The sequence below is a fragment of the Oreochromis aureus genome, linkage group 7, assembly GCF_013358895.1.
Source record: "Oreochromis aureus strain Israel breed Guangdong linkage group 7, ZZ_aureus, whole genome shotgun sequence".
Classification (NCBI taxonomy): Eukaryota; Metazoa; Chordata; class Actinopteri; order Cichliformes; family Cichlidae; genus Oreochromis; species Oreochromis aureus.
The window spans coordinates 61,098,341-61,116,488 of NC_052948.1; the positions used below are offsets into that span (position 1 = coordinate 61,098,341).

Here is an 18,148-nt window from a genome sequence, read left to right on the forward strand (position 1 = left end):
TTTCCAGGCAAAGACACTCACCACTGACGCCTGTCAGTAAAAGGTGTGTTCTGTTGTTAACCCAGATTCCTACGTAAACAACAATATGGTCAAATGTACATATATATTATTTATTAATTCAGCTTGCATTCTTGCATTCTCTTGCACAATCTTGCAATATCAAATACTTTTCAAGATACATATGTTTTTCAAAGATTTTTTGAGCCACTTACAGGCCTTTTTTTGCACAGTAAAATCTTCTACAACAATTGAACATGAATATCTCAAAGACTGTCAAAGATAAAATGCAACGGTTACTAGAATCAGCGTGAAAGTTGAATGAAAATGGCATTTTACTTAGAATTGTTTTGTTGAAAAGTATTCTATATCCTTAATTTTGTATTGTAGTGAAATATGACTATATATAATTCCGAAATTGTCATTAGTTTATTTTGCAATGTGAAGTTATTTTAATTATGTGTGCTCAAATATGCTACTTTACAGAAGAGCTTGAAATTGTTTTTAATATTTTAAATAACCAGTACTCAGACATCTTTAAATCCTAAATTGCAGATTCTCATTCATTGTGACGATAAAGAAGGCCAGTGAAAAATTTATATCTTATCTTTTATAGCTTCGGAAATTTTTATGTTCAATCATTGCTGCTGATTTCAATGTGCAAAAAAAAAAAAAAAAAAAAAAAAGTGAAAATGGGTGGGACCATTTTTCAAAAAAATGTATCTTGAAAAGTGTTTTATATTAATATAAAGCTAAAATTTCCCAGCAGTCATTATAATATTCAAATTTTCTACCATAAACCTTTTATGCCAAACAGAGAGAGTCAAACAGGAAATGTTCTGAACATTGGCTGATTTGAAACAGAGTAACCCATATGTAAATTTTTGCATGTCACAGTAAAGGCTAGGCCCTCACAGTGTGCACCTGTGCCTGTGACCTTTTTTTTTTAACTATATTGTTTAAATATTGCGAACTGTACTACTTTTATTCTTTACTCTGCTGAGAACATGCTTCCTAGTACATGGCTCTATGGTCACATGATTAGTAGTGTTATTCTGCAATGCATGTTCAGTTTCACGTCAAGACTTGCCTCGAATTTTTTCCACTACTATTTGCTCTGCTCCGAGCTTCCTGAACCACCCATCCATTTAAGTCCCTTCGAACTGGAGAGCACTAGTTTCGTCTTGAGATCTTGTGTCTGTGTATTTAATATTTAATATAAAAGAGACCCAAACCAGAGCAAAAGATATTCAAAACCAGTGTTTTTAATGAGTAGAATAACCCATTTAAAGTTCCCATTGATGAAATAAACCTTAAATCAGAGTACATATCATTTCAAATAAACAATATTTTGTTGTGTATTTTACTCCGAGGTGTAAAACCCTTCTGTCCAATAGTATAGCAAATTTCCAAAAAAGTGAAGATATTGTTTCGATCAGAACACTCATCATATATGAAACACAAAACTCACACCAAGTTATAGCTGAAGTCCATCTTTAACGGAAACCTTTGATGATTTTTTTTATGCATTTAAAAAAAATTAATGTACATTTTTTACTACAAAGCACCCTAAACACGATTAGCAGTAGTTAATTTATCCTTTTTATCTTACCATAAAGATTTAAATCAACGTGATTTAACATTTGCTACTCATTAAAAGACATTTCAGTGTAATCAAGTATTAATCAATAAAGTAGACAGGTCCTGTAAACAAATGTAAATAAAGACACTGAGCACTTTTATCCAGTTTAAGTAAACATGTGAATTCCACTCCTACATGAATGTATCCCTTCATAGCTACAATACATCATGGAAGCATCTGTTCTGTTAAGATCTGACTTCATCACTGTGGAGTTTCAAGTGGGAGTAAAGAAATAATGTTTAAATTCTCAGGCACTTAAATGGAGCCAGAATGCAAAATAACACGGTTAATTCTGAGCTGAGAGCAGGTCTGAGAAGTAGCAGATAATCTAGTCCAAGCTGGGAGACTTTTGTCATTTACATCAATATCTTTTGATGTGTCAGACATTCAATAGCAGACAAACAGCAGACTGACTCCATTTTAGGGCAACATTTATGGCAGGTTTTAGTAACAGCAAAAAAACACAACTTTTTGTCAGTACCTGTTTTTTTATATTGTGGGGTGTGTGGTGATTGCACTTTTTACTGAGGGATGAATTAAGCTTGAGTCCAGTTATTGAGTTTCCTGGCTGTACCATATTAATAACATGAACATCGCTAAGAGAGGGTAGGTAAGTTTCATTGTGCTAATGCATTTTCTCACGGCTCTCTGCAGGTTCTTAACTTTTCTCACACCATGAGCATGAGAAAAAGATATGAGCAGCCAAATGAGTAGTCCTTCAGGTCTAAGTGCTGTTAGCGCGTTAACACATCAGGTGCTGGTGATACTTGGAGGTTGGTCAGTATTTATACATCGTGTTGCACCATTAAAGACTTTGCATAGGAAACAGCTGTATTTCTTTGTTCTATAAGACTCGGCTGTCCTTGAGGTGCACATAAGGAATTGGAAGGGCGAGAGTAGCTACTAGAAAGCATAAAATAGCATCATTATCATGAATCGAGCCTTCAGGAGACAATGGTTTGATGCATGTGCTTAAAACAATGTGGCATGCAATAGCCTTGGCCAGCTCTATGTGTTTATTGTGACACTGTTTAAATTAGGATTTTGGTTGTGTTACGGCCTAGGACATATTTTGTCATAAATCGGTGTGTCAGTATGTCTGTGGACTGTTTTTGTGTATGGTCTGTCCCTTTAAGAGTCTCTACAAGTCCCTTGTCTGATTGGGTGAGCTGTTTTGAGTTGGCTTCAACATGGCAGCTGCTGATTGGCCCCCATTGTCAACTGGCCACTTCAAAAACTGTGTCTACAGCAGTCATTCCCCTGACAGCAACTGACAGCCACAGCAAACCTAGTCTTGATTAGTTTGATTTCTTACTTTTGGCCTTCTTTATGCTTTTAGTTTTGGTATTATTGGCTTTGGTCCTCAAACCAGGGGGACCAGGGCAGGGTGTTACCCTCATCCAGTCGTTTGAGTAGTCCATCTGTGAAAAAGTCTGTTTTTATTCCTGTTTTAACAAATCTTTGTCATTCCAGTTCTAACTGTTGTTAGGATGCTGTGTTTTATCAGGCAACCAACTGAACTGATAGGGTTCCCGTGGCACCAGGAGATCTATGTTGAGCCTCTTCTGTTCCTTTTCGGTGTTCACCGTCCTGTACCCGAGCAATGACATTGCCCCTTTACACACTTCTTGGATTCGTTTGACCTTGTTGTGTGGCAGCATGGTGCGCCAAGCCTGGGAGACATTGGTAGCACTCCTTGAGGTGATCTTGAAGGCCTCTTTAACAGAGCCTTTGCCTTTTCCATGGGTCACCTGGTAGATCCATGTGGCCAGTTGCGTGGTCATCTCCAGACCTACAAACTGATACATGGCATTGATCTCCTGGAGTGGGTTGCGTGCCATGTCCTCATAGCGAACCAATTTGTAACGGCCTTTTAGAAATGGAGGTGGCTTCACGACCGCCCTCTCGTTGATACGCACATGGCTGCGACAGATCTCCTGCATGACCTGATACTGTACCTCTGCTTCCTTGATGCGTTTCTGTTCCAAGACGATAGCATTATCACTGACAAAGGCCCTGGCTGACTCTTCCCTAGACCGCACCACTGCCCGTGGGTCTCGGACCAAGTGGATGATGCGGAGATCTAAGTTTGGGTCCTGCAAAAGTGGATAAAGTGATTCCAGTTCAAAGAGCCGCACATCTTTGTACACCACATGAGAGTAAGAGTTACACGCCTGCTCTACACTCTGCAGTCCCTCAGCACCACATTTCTCTAGGCACAAAGTCTGGTTGCTGAACTGATCACGTGGCGTGAGAGGACAGACTGGAGGCGAGCACAGAGCTCGACTGTGACTCCACATAAACAAGGACGACACATTGTGGTTCTCTGGAAGGTAGGACTCCATCACTGAAAAGTCACACTGGAACAGGCTCCGTAAGAGATCCCTCACTGCCATTCGAAGCGCCTGTGCACCATTTTTCTGCAGCTTGGTCCACACATGCCAACCGGGCTCCATAAGGTAGAAGACAGACGGGTGCTGACTGAACACCTGGCCCATGAGGGATGAACCTGATCTCCACGATGACAGCAGCAGAACGTGGACTTTGGCATTGGATGGGGGTGGGTCACAGGGGCTGAGTTGGACATACCAGCTGCAGAACAGCACTACTGCTGCTCCCTGTAGGATCACCAGGAATGTCATGGTGCTGCAGTTCACTCTGTAGCGTGGCATCATGGCTGTCACCTGTTGTCAGTCAGTCGTGCTTCGTGTGAATCCTTCTCTCTTTGGTCCTGTGTTGAGCTGTGTCTCTTTTGCTGCATTAAAAAAGCAAGACAGACAGAGAGAGAGAGAGAAATTCATATGCAAGATTTGATGTTCATTTTTATACAGTACTCAAAATCTCTTGCACTTCCCATCTTTGTAGGAATAATGGCATTATCAAGCATGTGTTACACAAGGAGAGACCCACATACTAACTCTGTCTCTTATAAATGACCTGACATTAATAGTGACACTATATTGATTAAGAAAAGATGAGTTTAGCTATCACTTTTTATCTTATGAAAAGCTCTAATAATAAATAAAGTAGGTTAATTTTACTTAAAGACTAGTTATACATGCTCCAGTAAATGAGGCCTTGTTCAACTTTCAATGTTGTGAAAAGCGTCTGTTTTTTATATTACATGTAAAGTGAAATATTTTATTTTTTGTTTTATTTTTGTTGATAATGGCTTATGGCTCATGAAAAACAGAAATTTAGTATCTGAAAGTGTTAGCATATTTAATTCAAAGTTTGCGTATGAATAGTGTGTATTTCTCTGTTTAGTTTAGTATTAAAACCACAATCACAGTGACAACTGCTGATGTCACAATTGTCCAAATGATCATCGACATCATTTACAAAGAGCCCCGGAATGTCCTCACCGAAAAGATTGGTTGTTCAGAGTGCTGTATGGAAGCATGAAAACCTTTTTTCAGGTGAAACTAAAATTTTGCATTCAGGCTCATAGCATCTGGACGAAGAGAGGACAGGACTCAAGGTGTTTGAATGGTTTGCGATACTATGTCCTCTGCTGTTTCATCAAGTCCAAAGCCAACACAGCATCTCCCAGGAGATGTGTGAACACTTCATGCTTATATCTCCTGACAAGCTTTATGGGCATGCTGTTCACCTTTTCCAGCAACGTCACCACTGCCCTCAGTTCAAAAACTACTACCAAAAGGTTTGCATGTCTTTACTGTGTTTGATTAGCCTGACGTAGAACCTCAGCAGTGCAACAAGGTGCAACTCCCTGCCACACCACACAGATGCCGTAATTCATGGCAAATACGTCCCAACCAAGTAATGACTGTATAAATACACTTTCAACACATTTCTGTATTGTACTTTTATCATTTATCTGACAAAACATTCTAATAATCTGAGATACTGAGAAACTCATGAGGTTGTTAGTCTATTACAGTTTTGTTTTCATGAAAATTCTCATCTTAAAAATTTTAGAAAGATGTCTGAAAAGCTTGTATCAAATTATAAGCTATGCAAGTTTCAATGGTTAAAAATGATTCAAATGACACTCAGCCAATCAGACTAAGTCACTAGACTATATCTATTATAGCCTGTATATAAATATACTGGTGCTGTCAGTGTTGATCTCGTTAAAATGACGTTAACACCATAACCGCATTAACGCAGCAAATCTCCGTTAGCGAGTTAGCGTGCTGTAGAATGCTGTGGTAGCCGTTTGGTTCACGGTGCCTCTCACTCAACCCTGGATCCAGCAAAACAGCCTCAGACCATCACGCTTCCTCCTCAATGTTTGACAGTTGAATTCCACACAATCCTTTCGCCTACTCGACGGCGTACAAAGATTCCACGTGATGAAAATTTCAAATTATGATTCATCCTTTTGATTCTTATTCTGACGTCTTAGCAATGGCTTTTTTGCTGCAACTCGTCCTGTCAAACCTGCAGCTTGAAGTCTTCTCTCCACAGTTGAAACTGAGACTTGCTTACTACAACCTCTATTAATCTCTACTTGAAGCTTTTGTCCTGTGAGCCGCTGTTAGGATTCAGAGATTCTTTTATTGCTATCATATAATCTGCTTTATGATAAATGCATTAAGAACATGTTTTACAGTATTATTTTATCAGTAATATTTCTTACAGGGTTCATATTGCATTGAATATGTTTGTCATCACATTCATTCTATTCACAGGTTTAGTTCATTTTATACACATTGCATATCTGTGCTGATTTGGAGTTGATGTTCCATCCCAGAGGGTTTTAAGCTTCACTGGTGAGAGTGTCCAGGTGATACATGTTGAGGGAAGATGAGAACATAGCAGGTTAATTGCATGCATGCTTACAATACACATATTAATCTAGTAGCAGGCCTGAGCGAGGGCCCAAGTGTCTTCTGCTTTTCTTTGAGACCTGCGCCAATCCTGTCTACTTAGTGATTGATGACGAGGGTCAATTATTAGCCCTTAGAGACCCTGAAGCTTGAAGTTTATTACCTTAAAAGGCAAGTGTTATAGAAAAGAGAAGTTACATGTCTGTTTATAGTTATTAGAGATGTACAAGATGTACCCGTGTCTGTAAACAATGACTGTACAGAATGTATTTTTGACCTGTGTTGACGTGTATGTGTGGGCGTTAATTTTCTATGCTATAAAACCAGCATTCAATGTATTTTTGTCAGAGGAAGACATATGCTGATGTTTCCTCTCCGGTGTTAATAAACTCATCGTTTGATTGCACTTGTCTGGTGCCTCCGTCGTTTGTTGTTCTGGTCTCCAATTGATTGATCTTGCACGATACCACCTATAACGCAAGCTGTTAACTCTCAGAAACTTGTCCTCTGATTCAGCTGTGGCTTTGGGTCTGCCAGACCTCTTCCTGTCATTTTTCTGCCCAGTTTCTGAGTGCTTTTTGATGGTGAAGGAAACTATACTCACTGACACCTTGACTTCCTTGCAATTTATCTTTAGGAAAGACTTGCTTTTTTAAATGTTGTGATGGTCTGTCTCTCTTCCATTGTTAATTTCCTTTTTCGCCATTTTTGTAGCAACACACTACTTTCTGCAGTACGATACTGTTCAACTGATGCTCACGAGGGTATGGTTCTACAGTGTGTTCCAACACTGCTTTTATGCAGACAGAGGGGGTTGGAAATAATCGAGAAAAGTTGGAACACCTGTAGGAACTAGTAGCACCAACTATCAAGGCTTGATTAACCTCCATTGCTGCAGAACAGCTTTAAATTGTTAACCCATTTTGTGTTCCCTGAAAAAGGCCTTTTTGCATAATTCTGAAATGTACATCATTTTTCACTTATCTTTGTACCATTTCAACCTATTCATTGGACTTAAACGACTTGAATTGCAGTAAATAACTGGAAAAAGTGGGGTGTTGCTAATAATATTTCAAGGAGACTGACAGCTTATGAATTAAAGATCACTCCTCACACTTTTAAAATTTTATTGTACCACATCATGCACTGACTGTACCTGACAAAGTCACGTACTGCACACTGTTGTTTACAACACTGTCAGACATTGGTTTGGTATTTCCGGGACAACAACAAAAACCACGAAAAGGTATTCAAATCCATTCATTACCTTTTCAGGTTTAGATTCAGTTGTGTTTATTTTTAACTGAAAGTCGTGAGTCATTCATGGTCTCACGCACATTTTTAATAAAGATAAAACAGATAAGCAGATAAGATTCTTAGACATCGTTTTTGGAAATTCTTCCTGTTGTACTTCTGCGTTAGTAATGCTGTATTACCTGAATGCATGTTTACCTAGTTTTTTTCTACACATACGTACATGCATCCATCGTCACAGCCTATTGTAAGCAGCTTCCATTACGAAATCACATGGATTCCGAAAAACCACCACCCACTCAACTTAATATTATTATTTTAAGGTGTGTTCTACAACATTTGTCAGTTTAACCAGTTTAAACTTTATATAAAGGCATTCTTTATATACAAGATTCATTTTCATATATCTGAGACCTTACAGAATGTGCTGTGCTTTCCTCTGCCTCTGTCAGGGGTATCTTGAAATGTTTGAAGCATTTCCACTGCACCATTGCACGTATATTGAAAACAAAGGCTGTGCTGAAAATTCTGTGATATTTAAAAGCAAAGTGGTGGATTATGGGACATTCAATGCATGTTGTTGGTATTTGTGTCACTGGTTGCTGCAGGAGAACTTCATTGCACCTTGATATGTGCCACTGTGACCATAAGGTTTTAATGTAGCTGGTCAGTGTACTTTTTAAGGGTTAAGGGTTGTATTTAAATTAAATAAAATTTTCAAATAAAATAAAAGATCTGCTTTATCATTACTTTGTCACACATGAGATGATTTTAGCAAAGTTTTAACTCTTGGACACTTTTAAATGATTACATTTATTGTGATTAAAGCGCAAATCTCTTTGCATACTTTCAAACTGATCAAGGACAAAACTCTGATCTCTCCCCTGCTGTTCCATTATAACGCAACATGCTGACATGTGAGCTGTGTCACCTCACCAGCAGCTTATGATGGGAAAGCGGTGAACTTGCTGTCACCTGATGCCAGTTGAAAATACTGGCACCATTCTCCTGCCAGCAAGTACAGGAAGTTCCGACTGAAGCAAATCATGATAGTGTGCCGTAATCTGTCTAAACAGTGCGTGACACAAGCTAATACACAGGTATTAGTCACTACTGTATTCCTGCTCTCTCTGTTTCTCTGGGTCTTCTGGTTGTTGGGGTTTTCTGTGTATTACTGTAGGGTCTTTACCTTATATATTAAGTGCCTTAAGGTGTTTATGTGATGTAGTGCTATATGAATAAAACTGCATTTAGTTTATTTGAAAGTATCAGGTTACATGGGGGTTAGCCACCTGACACTCACAGCAATAAGGACCCGAGTTTAACTCATCAAGCTGGGGCCTTTCTGTGTAGAGTTTGCATATTGCTGGGTACTGTGGCTTCCTCACACAATCCAGAGTGAGTGTGGTCAGGTTAACTAGTGATTCTAAATTTTCCATAGATGTGAATGGCTGTGTCTCTCTGTGTTAGCCCTGCGTCAGATTGGCAACCTGTCCCGGTAGCTGGGATAGGCTCGAGCCTCCCCTGGTGGATGAAAGTATCAAAGATCCAGTTCAACTTGAATATTTTAAGACAAGCATTTACTCATCCACCCGATAACTCACGCTGGGCTCGACTTTTAGCTGATAACAAAAGCTAAAGCCTAAGAAAATTACAGTCTTGTTAGTAGCTGGTCCTATTCCCTCAAGAACCCCCTACTTTCTGAGTAACCTGTGTTTAGCTCAATGGGGTGAGCAGGTGCCCTTACAGCTGAAATCCAGTAGCCAAGGTCCAATCAGCAGCCCTTTGCTGTGTGTCTCCCCTTCCTTCCTGCATACTCTTCCCCCCTACTCTCTCAGATGAATGCAAAAAATAATCTTAAAAAACAGAAATTTCTCAAACCACATTTACTCTACGGCAGTGTTTCCCAACCACTGTGCCGCGGGGCATAGGTGTGCCGTGGAAGATTATCTGGTTCCACCTGATTAGTACTCTAAGCCAGTGGTTCCCAAACTTTATTTGCTGGGCCCCCCTTTGTTTTACAAGAAAAATGTTCGCCCCCCTCTCGCGCGTGCACGCGCGCACGCACACGCACAAACACATCCTCCAACCACATACAGCCATATTTTGCTCCATTGCGGTTTATTTCACACCTCAAACATTTAGTAAACAATTAAGCAAATACGAGTAATCCGCAATAAATTACAGGTAGTAAGAAAATACACTACTAACTCTTTTATGCTAAGTCCGCACCTACACGGGTATTTTTGAAAGCGCAGCTGTTTCGTCAACACGTAAACGGCGTTTGGAATCACCGAAAACAAAAAATTTTTAAAACTCCTTTTTTGCGTTTACGTGTGGACGAGGTTCGTCAGGCAACGTCAAAGGTATGTGCCTTTTTTCACGTCACGCTGTGCGCCACGTTATTGTTTACACGAGATGAATTGCAGAATGGCAGATAGAGACAAAATACTGTTACTGTTAATCTGACTATCTGCAGGTTTTACACGCTTACATACACACGCAGTTACTGTCCCTCCATTTAGAAAGGCAGAGGCGTCACGGTGTAATTATTTTACGTGTAGTTGTTGTTTTCCTGTGTAATAATATTCAACATTGCTGTCAATACATTTTTCAAAAAATGCCTCTCTGTGCAAAATGGGTTCAAAAACATAAACAGCTGTGGGATACTGTTTGTCCGTGATTTAGACAGGGGGAAAAAATCGTGGTAGGATGAGCCTGATATTATTTGTATCCCGCTGTAACTTTATTGCATAAAGAGCTAACATGTCCAAAATGTCAGGAGTAGTTAGTCATTAAGCGTTTGTGAACTAAAAATCAAAGAATGTGGGATACTGTTTGTCCATGATTTGGAGAGCCCAGCGCTGCTCCCGACGCAGGGAAACCCAATTCTGCAGGGGAGACCTACCTTGGCACTTGTGCAGGTGAAACCAAAGGGAAGATATGCTTCACCATATTTTCTAGTCTTTGGCTTAGAATGAAGTTGGTTTGGAAACATATTCAGCTATGCTTCATCTCCTGCTTTCCGTTTGTGTGGGCGCCCCATGCTAGCAGTGTCTAAGCGTTGTTTGTTTGTTTTTTGTTTTTTTTGCTTTTCATGCCGCCCCCCCTAGGGGGCGGGCCCCACACTTTGGGAAGGTCTGCTCTAAGCGATGAGTGTGAGTTACGGGCAGAACAATTTTCCACCGGAGGGCAGTACAACTAACTGCTCTATTTAAATTGGTTGAAGAAATTACATAATAGTCATGCTGTGAGTGACAAAACGCAGCATGTAATAGCAATAGATAAATATGTGAAAAGAAAAAGTAGTCAATCTGATCTGGGTCCTGGAGAAAATTCCGGCACAGATGAAGGCCCAGCACGAGTACTGGTGCAGGAGATGAAAGCAAAAATGGTATACTGGGGACAAACTGAGCTAAATCCGCTACACCTTGTGCGTGCAAAAAAATTATCAGTATGCTTTTTGTGTCATTTCTGTTTGGTGGTGTGTTGTGTGATTTTTCTAATGTGAAATATGGTTGGGTTGGGAAACACTGCTCTACGGTACCAAAAGACAGGATTTTATTGTATTATTTTCTAACTAAACTAAACTAAACACTAAAATATCTGTACAAGTCTCTTGCTTAAACCAGGACAACTGTAATGCACTTCCACATACTGGCATGTGGGTGCAGCTCTGATGTAGAGGCGATAATGCCAGGTAATGTGAAATTTCAGATAACTTTGTACTTTGTACTAATAAGACTGAAGTGTTGAATCAGCAAAAAAAGAAAAAAAGAAAATCCCATCAGGCTTTCTACCCTCACTAGAAAAGATGCTGTTAAATGACATTTAACTGCTGAAAGCAGCAAGCATGGTGCACTCCATCTCATGCAAAACTGCCTGAGGCTGTATGAAAATTTGCCCTTTCATTTGAAATACTAACAAGCTAGCAGTGTCATGAACAGGGACATCCTTGCAGAATGTGAACTGTCTCAAATGCTGCCCAAGTTCAACAACATTTCTGTTAGAAATATAAAGAACGTTTATACTGGAAACTTCTCAACCTACGTGAAGAGGAGTGATCGTGATCTGTGTTAAGCTTGGCATCAGTGAAACTAAAGCGGGACAAACCACATATAAAACTATAATGGTTTTGTAGGTGGTGGAGCAGATCAGGTGCGATGGAGCAGTAGGAAAAAAATTATTCATCTCATAATAGCCAAATTATTTTGTACTGTGACTTCGATGGAGCTGTTTTGTTTGTAGTGAGGCCTATCAGCAGACCTGCACTGCCCCTAGACAAATGAAGTCTATAAATATGATTCTATATAAGAGGATACACTGGCATTTTGCTGCTGGGATTCTTTCACCTGTACTTTAAAAAATTTCACTAACTGACTTTTTGTCTCTTTTTGTCTTGCATGGCCCATTTTTAGTTATGTTCCAAGTATTGGACACCTATGATGCCTGGACAGAAACAGCGACTCATTTCAAAAATAATGTCCCGGAAAATAAGTGTGCTCTACATAGAAAGTGAGCTTAAAATTAAGGAAGATCATTTTGTTGGTTCTAAAATCTGTGAACTGATACTTGACGATGAGTTCAAAAGGAACCCGAGGCCAAGGGAATCAGCACCCTGGGAAGAATTACTGCAGGTTGTCCAAATTTTACTTCGGAATCACAGAGCAGAGAATTATTCTGAAAGCAAATAAGCTAAAGAGTGCAAAATGTCACTAAAGATGAACTTTTGTTTACCTAAATCTGGGCAAGGTCAATGATGAGCATGGGGAAAGATAAAAGATAACAAAATGTTGGAAAGACTGATACCGCGGACAGTGTAATCTGAGCGTGATGGTTGACTGCTTCTGGTTCTTTGTAAAAGAGATAGATGCTCAGTACAAGTGCAAAAGCAAGTGCTCAAACATTTCTGAGCAGACATTTGACATGTTTTGACATGTTGATATGAAAAGTCTCAAAACACCAGTGATGTATATCTGAAAACCGTGTGAACCTCACAGTTCACCAAAAGTTTAGTACAGTTGTAAACTTTAACACAGTTCCCTAGGATTAACTAACAGCCTGCACATGCACAACATTTAAACTGATCTGAATGGCAGTAAGAAATAACTGGAGAACTTAAGCAACGCATTGTATCTATTAATAAAATCTTAAAAATGATGAGCTTTAAGTTTCCAGTTTATTGATATTACCTTTCCTACAGTCTTTCTTTACTTCAAACCATAACTCTATGATTAGAAACTCTAACCACAAGTGTACATGACATATCCAGTGCATGTCACACACCCTGTATACCAAACTGTGCAGGAACAGCTTGTGTGTTTGGTGATATCTGATGAACAGTATGAAATCTTGTAGCATGACTGCAGCTTTATTGTAGAGCACGGCCCTGACCAGGCTGTACGAAGAACAAACTTAATATTAGGTATTACCCCGCCTGTTAGGTTTTACTACTCATGAGCTGAAGGTGCTGACATGTTAAGACTTTATCTCCTGTTTATGGGTTGAATAGACTAGACAGCACACTGACTGATGGAGCAGTAAGTAAAAGATAAATGCTTCTAAACCCCCATCCTTCATCTGGATTTATATAATTTATGACTGCGTGATATTATACACACGCACCTTGTGTATACAAGGATCTGCAGCGTCACATGTGCAGACATCGTGTGACGTCTTGCGTGCAGCTGCTCGTGCACTGTTTGTTTGCAGGGAGAATGAATCTGGAAACAGATGCGTCTCTTTCTGTTTGCCAGCAGAGTCCATGTGCAGGAAACACTTAAGATATTCATCTGCAAAGAAGCATACATAATTGCACCTGCATAGCGAGCTGCGCCAGCTGCAACCTTTCCTTGTGATGATCATTTCTGAGAAAGCCGCTGCTCGTCCTGCTCAGCTCTGTGTGCATGAAAGAACACAGGCTCTCAGGGTTGTTTCGGGATGTGTTGCAGCTGCTTGATCAGTGGATAAATAAACCACACAGCCAGCATATCCTCCTCAACAATCCACTCAAACTAAATCACTCGCTTTGTTCATGAAGTCTGCGATGAAGGTGGCTATTCTTTAATTGCAGTTTCTGATGTTTGTAGTTGGTAATGGAATGCATATAAGAGCTGCAGAGTGCTCTTTAGACCACTCTGTATCTTGTAAGTGTACAGATCTGACTCTAAAAAGCTTCTTAAACATATGAAAAAAGATTTGAGCTGATATGTGTATAAACAAAATCAATGAGCCTTTCAAGCTGGCCTATCACAAACATCTATACTCTTTGTGACCCTGAACCGTACTTATTTCTGAAAAGTAAAAATAAACATTTGCTCAGTTTTGACGTAGTTGTTCACACATTGGCCAAACAAGCAAAAGATCCCTGGTTTGTACCCGGGAGAAGGAGATCACCCACCAGTTTGTGGGTGATCTTGTGCTGATGTTGGCCCGTCAGCCAACCGTGGAAAAGAGTAAATCTCTAAACTGCAAACAGCTGAAATGAAGCCAAATGTTAAAAACAGTGAAAAGTGCCCATTGTCCCTGTCTGTACTTTCAAAAATGTATGTTTTGATATTCTACGGGTTTTTTCTCCCTCTGCTGGTAAACTCCACGTTATTATAATCCCTTCTATGGATGCACAATCTGATACTGGACACAGGTTCAGTCATATTCAGTTCATTGTTGCTCTGCATTTATATCTCTACATAGCAGAAGCAGTGCACCTGTTACCAGCAGCAGAGCTAATATAGCATGGAGGAAACAGTCAGGAGGTATTCCAAGCATGCTGCATCAACAGCTTTTCTTTACATATTTGCAGTGGTTTTCAGTTAAATGCCTATCAAACTGTTGCCAAGTGGGATGACTCAAGTGAAAATCTCCAACAACAATGCCTTCTTTGTTGGCTTCTCTCTTGCTCTGTTTGCTTTAACACATGTTGGGAGGCTTTTACTGCACTCACAGTGACATAAAGTGTTGATAATCTTAATTAAAATTGAAATTATCTCATTTCGCCTGCTTCCTATTACACCAGTCTCCTTCCCCTGCTCTGACAGCAGGGTGCAGTAAAGACCGTCACACATTTTATAATGTGCAAATAAATGAGCGATTTTATTCTTAATTATTACTATTATTTTATTTATCCCAGGCGTGTAATTTTGTAAAAATGTACTCAAAGATCTACTTCACTTCAAAATGTACTTCACTTCTTAACTTTTTATACAAAGTTAAGAAGTGAAGTTTGATGTTTCCTTACACAAGAAGGATCCCAGTGTCCTTCCCACAGTGAGGATTACTGCCTCTTAACTCATCAGAATTCCTGTGTGAGCACATACTCGTAATCTATGCTGGAAAAAGCTGGATTGGTGCAGTCATTCCTGTTCCATACTTTATCACTTACTCAGATTAACATTAAACCACGAACAATACAGAAGTTTTAAGACGAATACCAAGATTAGTGATTTAAAAATCAGACAGCTGGTTGCTCCGTTTGTGTGTGTTGCCAACAGGGTCAAAGACCTAAGTCATTCCCCCAAGATGACATTTGACAACCACCGCTGTAGCCTTAATGACAAGTTTTTACACTTCAGTATATACATAGTAGTTTTTAGGTTTTTCAATGGATAGCTGCGCAAGCGGAGACCACCTTCACTAACTTCTGATTCAAACCCGGTCGTTTTGTTCTGTAACCAGGCCTGAAACATCACAGAAGAGCTTCAAGTGTTACTGCTAGCAGCCTCTCAAGGGGTAAAGAGCACAAGGACAAACATTATTCATGTGTGTTTTTTCCACCTCTTCTTTCTTTTTAAAGAAACTGTTGGACATTATTGACAATGATGGGCATCCTCTGCACACGGTCATAAACAACCAGAGGAGTCTGTTCAGTGACAGGTTGCTTCTCCAAAAGTCAAGGACCAACAGACTTAAAAACTCCTTTGTCCCACACGCCATCAGACTGTTTAACTCCTCGCTGGAGGGGAGAGGGAGGGGAAACAGGGGGACAAAGGAGGGCGGGAACAACTCATCTGTAGTGCCCTTTTCACTGTGCAATATTTTTCTATATTCAACGGTGCGATAGGCTCAAAATAGTTGAAATGTGCAATTCCCTGGTATTCCTGTTCCTATTTATTCTATTTATCACTATTATATACTCTGTATTTATATATGTCTCTGTGTTTATGTATGTGTATATATGGTATATTTCTATTTCTGCTTACATACTTTTGCAACTTCTGTCGGTGCTGTGCTACTGGAAACAGAATTTCCCAGAGGATTAATAAAGTTTTATCTAATCTAATCTTCTTTTTGTATTTTGTATCAGCTGTTATAAATGCTGATATTCAGCAAATCACCAGCCACCAATAAATCATAAATAAATCAGCTCATAAGATTTGTTTATTTTCTGCAAACCTCACATTGTAAATGTTCCTTAAGGATGTGCTTACATGGGTTCTTGCCGGTCTCTCAGCTATCCTCCGTTAGAAACACTTTTGCCATTATGACTCATATTTCTTCTCACCTGAAACACTCATAGACACATACAGTATTTCCTCTGATGTCACAGTCCCTTGATGTGTTTGTCAAATATTAAATTGTGGTTTCTTTTAGAGTACTAACAACGTAATAACAAAGCCAGTGTTCTTGGTTTGCTTTGTTTTTGGCCGTTACTGATTCACCCTTTTGTGTAATCAATAACTGCTTTGTCTTTTATCTCCACTCCCTTTGAATATTTAACCAGTTTAACACTAATACAAAAGCACACATAAGTAATGGTCAGTGGTACCCATGCACCAGTCAGCTGGTATGCATCTTTTTTTTTTTCAGACATTATTTGGTAACTTTATATTTTTGCTGTGGATTTCTCCACTGTCACTGTCACAAAGTGCTCTTAATCCACTTACTATTATTATTGTTCTCTCTTCCACTGAATAGCGATTTGCGTGTTTGCAGATCAGCTGAAGGGTGAAGGCTGAAATCTTAGCAACTACCCACTGGAAACACTATAGAGGAATGCCCGTATTTAAGGATGATTGACACGGGAACTTGAACAGAGCAGGCTTCCTCGTATTACCTCTGTAACCCTGTCAGAGTTTACAGTTAGTTCAAATACTGAGCCTCAGGAGTACCTAATTCTTTCTTGTATATATCTATAAACATTATGTCAAATCCTGTTTCATAATTGGGGGAAAAGGAACATTTTTAAATGAAAGGCAGTGTGACGAATTAATAGCTTTAAAATTTGAATTTTTTTTTCAAAATCTTTGAAAAACTCAGCTATATATTCATTTGTACCACAGATAGAGTCTCACATCTTCAACTGCTGCTCAGAGTGTGGCCCCTGTAATGTCTGTCTGTGAAGCGCAAACGTGACATGAATATTTGTAGTTTTTAATTACTTAATTCATTTACTATCTTCAAATGAACCCCGTGGAATCTGGTAAATATAGCACAGAATAAAAACGGCTGAAGAGGTTTGTAGACGGTACTTGTAATCACATTACAGAAGATTGTTTAACGGCACAGACCAAACCAACTTTGAGGGGATACACGGGGGGTAATGGAGTCCCCTGCGCCTACCTGGGTGGTCACGGATACTGATTTCTTGAGTTTCTCTACAGTTTTGCGTTGCTCGGTTTTAAAGACGAATTTCTTCACATTGTTGTAAAAGGATCACCAAGATGGGCAGAAAAGCGGGTCGTAACCGAAGAGAAGCGAGCGGGTTGTAGTTTATTCGTCTTGTTTACCTCTTATTCTACCAAAGAGAAAGGAAAAAAGTCTCACCTTAATGTTGTTGTCGGTCGCGCTGTCTGACAACGGAGCCTGTGCACAGTCCTCTGAGCTCTCCTCTCCTCCGCCGCCCTCGGTCACTAGCTGCTCGGTCAACTTTCTTGTAGTGGCCGTGCACAAAGCGCAGTTTTGAGACGTGGCCGGTGGCTGTGCAGGGCTGACGGGGTGGCAGAGGGCTGGGCGGGGGCTGCTGGTCACAGAGATAGGAGCGTGGTGGAAGGTAGGTGGGTGGGTATAACGGAGCAGTTGTAAAAACGACATTTACGGCGCATCGATGGCAGACAGCGTTCCCAGCATGTACTCTTGTGCGTGGTCAGCAGGCTCTAATGTTAACTGCCCTGTGGTCCAGTATTTTATCTCCAGCCACCAGCCACTATCTTTATAACTCTGTGTTATTGTACTTACATTAGAACCAATCTTTCACATATTTCACATACCCTCCTGAGACCAAGCAAATAAGTGTCTTCCATTTTAACGTTTTTGTGATGTCCTGCACTTCAGGGCCACCGTAATTTGGAGCTAAAAGAGGCAACCCAAACACATGAGGTATCATTGGAAATATACAGATGTCCTCTTTTGAGCTCACTTTAGGACTTATTAAGCTAGCTCAAATAAATCAAAAGATGTAGACCAAAAACAAATGTCTATTTGTCCAGTTTTTGGCAAATACACACTTTCAAGTCACTTTGCT

The 18,148-nt window shown here is 39.8% G+C and overlaps 1 protein-coding gene across 1 annotated transcript; it reads right to left on the minus strand.

Moving 5' to 3' along the window:
* Positions 1–1,246: 1,246 nt before the first annotated feature.
* LOC116322531 (carbohydrate sulfotransferase 6-like) lies at positions 1,247–17,768 on the minus strand. The gene is made up of 2 exons (XM_031742621.2): positions 17,452–17,768; positions 1,247–4,394 (listed from the first exon to the last, which is right to left on the minus strand). The coding sequence occupies exon 2, from the start codon at positions 4,312–4,314 to the stop codon at positions 3,115–3,117; it is 1,200 nt and encodes a 399-aa protein (XP_031598481.2). The 5' UTR covers positions 4,315–4,394; positions 17,452–17,768; the 3' UTR covers positions 1,247–3,114.
* Positions 17,769–18,148: the final 380 nt, after the last annotated feature.

Coding starts and splice junctions, on each gene's coding strand:
- LOC116322531 (XM_031742621.2), bottom strand. CDS start 4,314: ATGATGCCACGCTACAGAGTGAACTGCAGCACCATGACATTCCTGGTG.